General features: G+C 37.4%; 1 protein-coding gene and 1 pseudogene across 1 annotated transcript; both read left to right on the top strand.

Moving 5' to 3' along the window:
- Positions 1-7,068: 7,068 nt before the first annotated feature.
- On the top strand, positions 7,069-7,734 carry LOC130887781 (26S proteasome regulatory subunit 7-like; annotated as a pseudogene).
- A 37-nt stretch (positions 7,735-7,771) lies between these two features.
- On the top strand, positions 7,772-8,614 carry LOC130887970 (40S ribosomal protein S3a-like). Its single transcript, XM_057790738.1, has one exon. It carries the CDS (start codon positions 7,886-7,888, stop codon positions 8,567-8,569), a length of 684 nt encoding a protein of 227 aa, XP_057646721.1. The 5' UTR covers positions 7,772-7,885; the 3' UTR covers positions 8,570-8,614.
- Positions 8,615-11,069: the final 2,455 nt, after the last annotated feature.

Here is an 11,069-nt window from a genome sequence, read left to right as displayed (position 1 = left end):
TGAGGAAAAGTAGACAAAGCTAGGACTTGAAATATCTAATAAAATTCACACCTTGTCATTAAAACATTTCTAACAAAAAAAGACAAGAAGCCTAAAACAGTCTATAGTGCTGTTAGAAGAGGACATGTTTGTTATACAAAGATGAAGAAGTAGCATGACAAGAGCTCCTAAAGAACACTCAGGAACAGAATGTTCCAGACCAAAGCAAAGCAGCTGCCCTGATTCAGGACAGCTAATGGATAGGTGTCTCCAAAGGAGGGGTGCACCAATATAGTACAGCAGTACTTATTTACTTATAAAACTGCCAACCAATTTTAATTTCAAATTTTTTCACGTTTAAACAATTTAAATATTTCTCAAATAGATAGCAAAGCTGAGTAAGAAAAACATTGACCTGCATTTGAATGCTACAAACAGACTTCAGCCAAAAAGAGGAATGTACAAATGGCCTTGCGCTGACGTGTGTCTATGATTAGCAGGTGATCACCTCTACTAATTGTAATTTTGAAATTTACTTTAAGTTTGCAAATTAGCCATCTAGAAAATGTGCTTTCCTTTAACTTAAAGCAAAATAAAGGTAGAAGCAAACACATTCTCCCAAAAGAAACAAACTAATTTCTAATTTCTCTGGCTATTAAATTACAGTTTTTAGCAACAGAACACACACAAGAGAAATGAATCTGTCAGTCAGGGAAGAATGGGAAAATAAAAAAATAATTTAATAAAAATACAAAGGGGAATTGCAAATATATTCAATTTAAAGTACTGTGTACCATAAACATGCTGAGCAACAAATAGATTATCACACTCCAATTTCCAAAGGCTACCTGAGTGCCTAGAATAGGACTCCTAAGTATGGTAACTATATTTGGAAAACAACCGTGAGAATGATTAAACAAAAATTAATACATAAAGTTGATTATACTCTATAACATTAAATGAACTGTAATTGACTGATTTACTTAAGAAAATATTTGTAAGATTTGTATTAAGGTATGCTACAATTCAAGAAAACCATTCAACATATTCATAATAATTACTGTGCATTACAGATTCTTCACAGTATCCTAAATTTGATATCCATGCTGTTTGTAACAAATGTATTCTGTAGTGATTTTAAGGATCAATTGAAGTAAAGTTTGTCAATGAGATATTAAAAAAAAATTGAGAAGGAGAACCTAAAAGATAAATGACAACAATGCAGTATTTACTCGTTAGTGTATCTGTGTAAACTATGTGTACATAGACCTTGGCAGTGGCCAGCAATCCCAATTAGTGGCATTCACAAAGAACACAATTTCTTTGGTTTAAAATAATCACTTCAGACAATGAGTAACTGTACCTATAGATACATGTTCAAATAATTGCAGGCAAATATGGATAAGAGGTGTAACTTAAATGAACTGGTTTACATATTATCTGTATATTTTTACATACCTTCATATATATGATATCTTGTAATGCTTATAAAAGGACAGAGGGTAGCCAATGTTAAAAGCAATACAATACCTGTGATGTTTCAGCGTGTGTGGGACCTCATTGGCAACAACTCCAAAGTAAACAACCTATTCTTTGCATGAGGTTTTTTATCTTTAGTCTATGGTGTCTAGTAAGGCATTGTTGCTCTGCTAAAAGGTAATACAAAATGGAAACTGAGAATGCACTTATTTACCAGCTATCCAGGTCCAAATAATCATACAGAAATTATATTAATTACATCACTGTTTGGCCAATGGTTCAGGTGTTTTTTGAGAAAGCTCTTGCATTTAATTAATTAACCCATTTCTATTAATCTATGTATCACCATGAAGCTGTGGCCTACCACTGAAAAGGTTCCAGAGTATTTCTACTTCAGCAGCTACATGGCATCTCCCTGACTCTGTCTTCTTTCTCCCTGCATTCAGTTTTCTTTTCCTGCCTAATTCTTTTCTGCCCTGCCATAGGCCAAAGCAGCTTCTTTATTAATCAAAGTTAATAAAGCATAGTCACAACATACAGAGGGGAATCCCACAACAAAAAGTAGCTACATTACTCTGTCATAAATCGTGGAAAAATCAAGCTCATACCAAATTAGATGTTTTATACTTTCTGTCTAGCTTTCATGGTACTAGAAGATGCTATGCACACTACAAAAAGATAAAAACAAAATTATGCCAAGATATGGCCCCTGCAAGCTACAATATTGACTTATTTTAGCAATATATGCTCCCTGGTACAGTAGTGGCACAAATGTCTGGGGAGCCACCAACCAACCGCTTTCTGACTGGAATGAAGTTTTATGGAGCAAGATAAAATGCTAACGTTGCACCATTATCCTATGAAGAAAACTATGGCTTGATGAGTCACAGGTCCTATGGGAGAACCCACTACCATTATTTTCAGGTATGTACATAGTATTGAACCAATGAATTATCAATAGATAGATAGATAGATAGATAGATAGATAGATAGATAGATAGATAGGTGGATAGGTAGATACAGAGAGAGAGAGAGAGAGAGAGAGAGAGAGAGAGAGAGAGAGAGAGAGAGAGGTGCATCTATCAAACCTCATCTAATAAGTTCTATTTATAGTATATGGTGTTTAACACAGAGACTCAGAACTAGCCAAAGTGAAGAGAAAAGAGTTTGAAAATTTATGTACTAAATGTAGCATATATACCATACCCCTGTTGTGGAATAAAATGTTTGACTATATAAAAATGCATTGCACTTGTTTATGCTGCATTTGTTTAACTATGTAAACATGTTGTTGCTTTATCTTATCTGCCTAAGATATCTCATAAGTCAAATAAAAAGTTGACTGGCCAATACTTAGGCAGAGGAGGGAAAGGCCCAGCTGGTGGGCAGAGAGAAAAGGGGACCCAGCCAGAGATGGGCCAGTTAGGAGCCAATGAAGTAGAAACAGAAGCAGAAAAGCAAAATGGACAGAATGTAGATGAAGTAAACAAGCCTCAGGAAAGCACATATATTAATAGATATGGATTAATGTGCTTTTTTAAATAAAAGCTAGCTAGAACCAAGCCTAAGCTAAGGATAAGCTTTCTTACTTAATAATAAGTCTCCATGTCATGTTTGCGGGGGGAGAGGGGGCTGGTGGTCCAAGAAAGCCTGCTGCATATTCCCTCCTCCTAAAGCTCAGCAATCATTGTAGAAGAGTGAATACAAAGAGTGTAAGAGTCTGAGGCAGTTAATGAACACAGGGAAACACTGTCTTCTGGACATAGCAGCACAGCTGGACATATGAACTCACAATGGTTAGGGTAGCACCGATAAAACCTGTGCAAGTCCAAATCAGACTAAATTCCAGCTTGGAGCAGGAAGTAGGGTCAGAATTCCCACCCTTAGTAATGGACATTGTTAGTTGTTTGGAGAAGCAGAGGCAAATTTTTTTAACAGTGTAGCCCCCGGTAAGATAATGATGTTCCAGTGGACAACCACACATCCGAGAATATTACAACAGTTAAGATTGGACTTGGTGGGGAAAACCTGTGCGCAGGGAAGCATGGTTTATTTGTGAATATTTGAAATGGGCAACTATGTCCAAAACATATATGAAATTCTCAAATACCTAATAAAATCAGAATAGACAGAGCTACACAGTCTTTCTTGACTATTTTTAAACAATAGCTTCTTTGTAGGTTTGATACTAATTTTGTGGAAAACTGTTCATGTTTTGCAATGTGCCCCATAATCTTTTCTTGACAATATTTTGAGCAATTATACCGTGGAAAGGATAGAGGCAACCACAAACAAATAAAGAAAAGAAAAATGTACCAACCAAATAAGTTTGGGAGTTTACAAGGATACAGCCCAGATATAGAGAAATAAAAGCAATATTTGTTTCTGCCAATGTATACCACTCTACATGAGGAAATAGAGAAGATAAGGCTAGAAAGAAAATATAAGTAGTGTAGGGACCACATAAAGTGTGGCCAAGGGTAATATTAAGACCCACAACCTAGTCTCATCTTCATTTCCAAGCCTATCAAATATTTAACATCTCTTTTAAATGCTGGACACTATGCTACAGAAACTCCAGTTTCTGTCCCCCAAGGAGCTAATAATCTATTTGGGGAGAAATATAAGAAATTCAGAAAATATGTCCAGTGGGATAATTTGGCTAAACACAGGATCCTGAGGAAGTAATTAGAAGAAGGTATAAACTTGTCTGGGAACAGGTGGGAATTGAGAATTTTATTCAAGGAAGGGTTTTTTAAATAAGCTGTCATAGAGTAAGTTGAGTCCTGGGGGAACGACTGTGAAGCAGTAGGAACCATTTCAGCAGGATTTACAGGATTTCAGTGTTTGTATATGAAAACATGGCAAACTGAAGAAAGACCCACACTTACCGGGACACTAGCAACAAATAAGTGGGAAAATATTAATTATCCACCTATGGCAAACAACAAGTTATAGTTTACCTAAATATTATGACAGTTGAAGAATTTCAAATTTTTGGTTATTAAATTACTTAAAATTCCTTTTGCCTATTTCATGACAGTGAAAAAAACAGACATGGCTTAGGGATGTCCTATAAATACAGCTCGTCCTTACCACAAGAACTTATGTGCAATATTCTCATATTGAGAGGTGTTGAGTCATTAGGTAAGGGTTGCATATCTAAAAGAGATTAATATAATCATAGAATTATGGGTTCAACTAGCTGTTATAAATTATCCGTGGCTCTTTTTTATTTCCCAATATTTACCTGTTTGGCCATCTATGTTTTTCTACTATAAATTGACATGAGCTTTTAGCCAGGTATAGCTGCTAAAGTGCAAGCTACATACTTTTCTTTCCTTTGTAAATTAACCAGGCTTAGATATTCTCTTTTAACAACAGAAAATGAACGTGACATCTTGTGATGCTTACTTCACCTTTAAAAACAACATGAGATAAACTACTTGTAGTTAATGCTTAATGTGATGATTTCACATACATACTTACTTACTCATAAAATGCATACTTACTTATGAAAATATGAAAAAGTAACAGAGCAGAAAAGCGTACATATAATTTTGACAAAGAAATAAAATCTGTAAAGAAATAGCAAGATAATAAGATTTGTTCTACACACAACAAACTATAGATATGGGCCTGGGGAAAATCAAATACTATTGTTCTACTAAAGATACATAACAGCAAAATGATTCCTAATGACATTCTGCTATAACTGTAAGTCGGTTTCTCTCTCATATGTCATCAGAAAAGCTTCTTGAAGTAGATGGGAGCTAGCACAGAGGTCTACAACTAGATAATGTGAAGAAAATGAAAGACTTTGGGATATACACAGTCATAACTGGAATGTCTCCATCAAATACTTCCCATCTCTGGTTCACAGAGAGCTTATACAGAAAAGGAGGCAGAAAGATTCTTAGAGCCAGAAGGGATGGATGACAACAAAGAAACCTTGTCTTCCAGACACAAAAGGACTGACACCACATGAACTTACAGAGCCTCTGGCAGCATACACAGGAATAGTACGTATTCAAGCAAGATGGGTTCCAGGTGCTGAGAGGGAGGAATAGACACAGGTTCCCACCCGTTACCCAGAATCTTTCTCAAATCAGCAATTGCTTGCAAAGAAAAAACTAGTTTTCTCCAATGGGGGTCTCACTATGTATACTAAATACAGGCCCTACACCTAACAAACTCAAAGGCATTTTTATATATGTTTTGTCTTACATTGCTTTTTGCACTTATATAGTTTTTTGTTTAACTGTTTTGAGGGGGGGCTTGGATATTGTGGTTTTCAATTTTGGGTTTTCATGGTTTTTGGTGTGAGTATTTTGTATTTCTTGGTTTTCAATTCTTCTTTTCTTTGTTTCTTATCTTCTAAGGGGAAATAAAGAAAAAAGAATGAGAGAGAAAGAGAGAGGGAGAGAGGGAGGAAGAGGGGGGGTAGATTTGGGTGGGTGAAAAGATGGAGAGGATTTAGAAGAATTGGGAGAGAGGAGACAGAAATCAAAATATATTCTATAAAAATTATTTTCAATAAAAACACGTGTGTTGGAAACATAGACAGTGACCGGGATATTTGTGGGAGGAAAATGGTGAAAATGGGACCTATTTCAGTTTTCTTCTGCACGTTCATTTCTGGCTTGATTTTCAACCTTTGGTGGAAAGGTGTTCTTCTCTTTCTGGGTATATGGAGAAACTTTATCACGGGGATTTTGAGGTCAGTTTTTATACAGAGGAGAACAGGTTAGAGTCCTTCTACACAACTGTTTTTCTTAGATGTTTATAGCTCAAAGTAAAAAAATGCCAAAAGGAACTCTTTTGGATTGGGAAGTCATGAACCACTTCAAATTATAAAATATTTTCTAATTGTTTAGGGAACATTAACATCTCAGGCCTAGAAATTGAAACATTAAAGGAAAAAAGTATATAAAATTTGTAGAACTAAGCACAGAATCACTTAAACAAAAACAGAATACAACAAACATATCCTAAGTTAACTTTGTGACATAAATATTACAGCTGCCCACACTGCAGCCTAAATTAATATTATCTTTGAGATTTGTGTCAAAGGTTATCTTTAGAGTCAATGCTTCTAGTTCATCAGCCAATGAGACTTCATAAAGGTTTATGAAGAACATTGTAGCCAAATGTGTAATGTCATTATTTCAATAGCATACAGACTGATTATCTTTTTTTCAGATAGAATAAGTCTTTCAGCTCGGCGGTGGTGGCGCACGCCTTTAATCCCAGCACTCCTTTAATCCCAGCACTCGGGAGGCAGAGGCAGGCAGATCTCTAGGCAGATCTCTGTGAGTTTGAGGTCTACAAGAGCTAGTTCCAGGACCGGAACCAAAAAAGCTACGGAGAAACCCTGTCTCGAAAAAAAAAAAAAAAGAATAAGTCTTTCAGATGTTCCTTTAACTTTGTGTATGATATAAAACTATGTCATATTTTGATAGCTGAGTATATAGAGCAATGTATTCCGTTACACAATGAGCTTTGTAATCATCTGTGGAAGTCATTTTTCTTTAAAATTGTATTAAAGTAAACCACAGACCATTGGAAGAGAGATAGGTATCGCATAAATACAGGGGCACTGAGTCACTAGTGGCTCCCAAAATGCCAGATTACTTAGATGCCGACCAGCAGAAAACCACGATGAGAAAGATCACAAGGCTGTATGAGCTCTGGATGAGGAGACAGTTGCCTTGTTGAAATTTTAAGGTCAGAGTATTTAGGCATATCAAAGAGATTGAGAATGACATTCAACAGGTTAGCTCACTGGTAGTAGAGTCTGATGCTACAACTGTCCTCTGGCATTTGGCTGCAGATAAACGGACACTTTAGAGTAAACAGTCTTTATTGGTTATGAAGTAAATGAAGATAATCATGCTGATTCAGAGGACCCAGAGCACATTTTCAAAATGAAGCAGTGCAGTTTGTCGAGTTTGTGGTGGATGTCAGTGATTGAATGACAGTTACTCATTGCTGAAGAAAAGATTAGAGTTGGTGTGGACAGGAACAAATACCAAATTCACATTTCACTGCCTGCTAAGATTTACCTAATGATGCAGGAGGAGGAAAACACAATGTCACATGCAAGTGATGTTGGAGGCTATAAGGAACAAACTGAGAAATTGAAAGAAGTGGTTGAAATGCCTCTACCACATCTAGAGAGGTCCATTAGCCTGAGAATCGAGCCTCTGAAGGGTGTGGTGCCATTTGGTCCCTCCCGGCATAGGCAAGACACTTTGTGCTAGTTCGGTTGTTTAATAGAACTGAATCTTCAGGGAGCCAAAAGGGCAGAAGCACCATGGCGGTCGGCAAGAACAAGCGGCTGACGAAAGGCGGCAAGAAGGGAGCCAAGAAGAAAGTGGTTGATCCATTTTCGAAGAAAGATTGATATGATGTGAAAGCCCCGGCCATGTTCAATATTAGAAACATTGGAAAGACACTAGTCACGAGGACTCAAGGAACCAAAATTGCGTCCGATGGCCTCAAGGGTCGTGTGTTTGAAGTGAGCCTTGCTGATCTCCAAAACGATGAAGTTGCATTTAGAAAATTTAAGCTAATCACTGAGGATGTTGAGGGCAAAAACTGTCTGACTAACTTCCACGGCATGGATCTTACCCGGGACAAAATGTGTTCCATGGTCAAAAAGTGGCAGACCATGATTGAAGCTCACGTTGACGTCAAGACAACCGATGGTTATTTGCTCCGACTCTTCTGTGTTGGGTTCACTAAAAAACGCAACAATCAGATCCACAAGACCTCATATGCACAACACCAGCAGGTCCGCCAGATCCGGAAGAAGATGATGGAGATCATGACCCGAGAGGTGCAGACAAATGACTTGAAGGAAGTGGTTAATAAACTGATTCCAGACAGCATTGGGAAAGACATAGAAAAGGCTTGCCAGTCCATTTATCCTCTTCATGATGTCTTCGTTAGGAAAGTAAAAATGCTGAAGAAACCCAAGTTTGAATTGGGAAAACTCATGGAGCTCCATGGTGAAGGTGGTAGTTCTGGAAAAACTACTGGTGATGAGACAGGTGCTAAGGTTGAACGAGCTGATGGATATGAACCACCAGTCCAAGAATCTGTGTGAAATACAGATTTTTAATAGTGACAAATAAAGTCTTATTTGTGATGAAAAAAAAAATAGAACTGAATCTTTCCTGATTAGAGTTCCGTGTCTGAGCTCATACAAAATCACATCAGTCAGGTGGTCCAAATGTTCCTGAGCTGTTTGGAATAGCCAGAACAACAACAAAATAACCCTGCTTTTTATGTGGAACTGATGTGGTGTGATAACTGTGCTGTAGGCGGCAATGAAGTACTGAGAAGAAGCAGCTGGATGGTTTCAACCCTCAAAGCCACATCGAAGACCAGATGGCCACTAACCAACCTGGTGCTTTGGACTCAGTACTGATGAGGCCCACAAGATTGGACAGAAACATTGAATCTAGCTTACAGATTTAGAGGATGCAACCCACATCGTTAGGATTCGTGCTCACTCAATGACTGTTGAAAGATACATTAGATTGCAGTTGTTAGCCCAACTGTGTCCAAGTAACACTGGTGTGGAGATTTATCCAAAGATACTGGTATGTTTGAAATACCAAAGGGGCAAAAAGTTTTAGAGTAAGATTTCTTTAGAGCCATAAATCAACAATTCTCATACCAAATTCATCACTACTCTCTGACCCATGACATAAAACTGAACTCCAGGGTCTACGAGTGAAAACAGTCTTCCTGTATTGAAATCCTGTGCTTGTAACCCTTTTGTCATCTCAAAAAAATTCCAAAGGTTTAAAACTTTAAGCAGACAAACTAACAAATAAAGAAGTAAACAGCAGTAGAATCCATAATAATTTTTTCAATTACCGGACATTTGGTACCAATGACATAACAAGATAGATAAAAGGAACTCGAGTATTGATAAAACTGTATCTCCATTAATTTTTAAAGCACATTATTTAGCTCTTCTGTGTTTTAGTTTCCTTTTCTGCAAAATGAAAACAATAATAATTTCAACACTGCAAATGAGTTTAAAAGTATCTAATGGGGTAAGTTGAATATGCTGTCAGACATACATAGTATAGTGTTCAATAAAATGGCTACACTTGCATTGGTACTAATTAAAATTTTTAGCCTTCATAATCAAGTTTCAAATGATTAAATCTGTCTTAAGATTTTTAAGTTCTAAACCATCACTTTAAAAATCTATATTTTTCTATAAAATCAGAAAAAAATGAAGTCAATACAATTTACACAATTGTATAATCCATTTATCCATTTGTGAAGATAGAGGTACTACTGGAAGCAAGCTTCATTTCAAAAAGAACTGAGGTTAAAGTGTGTGTGTGTGTGTGTGTGTGTGTGTGTGAGAGAGAGAGAGAGAGAGAGAGAGAGAGAGAGAGAGAGAGAGAGAGAGAGAGAAGGGAGAAACAGAGAGACTTTCCTAACTAAAATTTTAAAATGGGACTACGGATGCTATGGTGAGCCCCTTGAGGAGCTTCAGTTTGCAGTTGACAATCACATGCTGCAGATTTATTGTTCCAGATGACGTAAAATAGTCCCTTATTGAGTCGTGGTACTTGGTTTCTGTCTTGAAGGAATAATTACAGTATAATAATGGTATCACCGAGAAATGTATGAAAGTAAAATACATGCCTTTACCACAATACTAGGATATGATGAAGTAAAGAAAGTCAGCAGACCCATCTCACCGAAACCACTTGAAAGTGTTAATGTCTTCCAAGTGTCAAAACAACATGATCGTTTAGTTAAAAAAAAAATAGAGTTAACAAAACACACGCGATATATTTTTAAAAGATTAAAGTTTTCATTAAATGCCAGTTCATTTAAAGCTAAAAGGATTCTCAAGACCTGACCCCATTGTGGCCCTGTCACCCAGACCAATTTCTTGCCACAAGTGCAACACAAAGCTTCAGTCCTGAGAAGCAGTCTTGCTAGGAGATCAATGTGCTGTAATTTCCAGTGATAAACAGATTTTCCGTGTAAGACATGGTCTCAGTAGGTAGTCCAGGAGAGCTTTAAATTTTGCCACACGAGAAATGTGATTGCAGTCTTGCATGAACACACACTGCTGTTTTGTCTTTTTAATCTCTCTCTCTCTCTCTGCGTGTGTGTGCTGTGTCTGTGCGGGTGTATGTGTGTTTATGAAAGTGCACATGTAGGGCAGAGGGATGTGTACCAATAGAACATCGTGACCTCTTTTATCATCCTGCACCTTTTTTTTTTTTTTATTTTCGAGACAGGGTTTCTCTGTAGCTTTGGTGCCTGTCCTGGAACTAGCTCTTGTAGAACAGGCTGGCCTCGAACTCACAGCGATCCGCCTGCCTCTGCCTCCCGAGTGCTGGGATTAAAGTCGTGTGCTACTACCCCCCGACCTGAACGTTATTTTTTGAGACACTTTCTCTCATTGATCCTGGAGTTTGCAGCTTCAATGAGTCCCCAGGATCTACCCATATCTGCTCCCTTCCATCACTAGGGTAACAAGTGCATGCCGTTATACCCTGCTTTCACCTGTGTGCTTGTGGTCCAGACTCAGGTTCTCATGCTTGCACAGCAAACACTTTATG

Source organism: Chionomys nivalis, chromosome 16, assembly GCF_950005125.1.
Source record: "Chionomys nivalis chromosome 16, mChiNiv1.1, whole genome shotgun sequence".
In the NCBI taxonomy this organism is placed as follows: Eukaryota; Metazoa; Chordata; class Mammalia; order Rodentia; family Cricetidae; genus Chionomys; species Chionomys nivalis.
The sequence above is the reverse complement of the archived record's forward strand: the minus strand, read 5'-3'. Positions and strand labels throughout refer to the sequence as shown.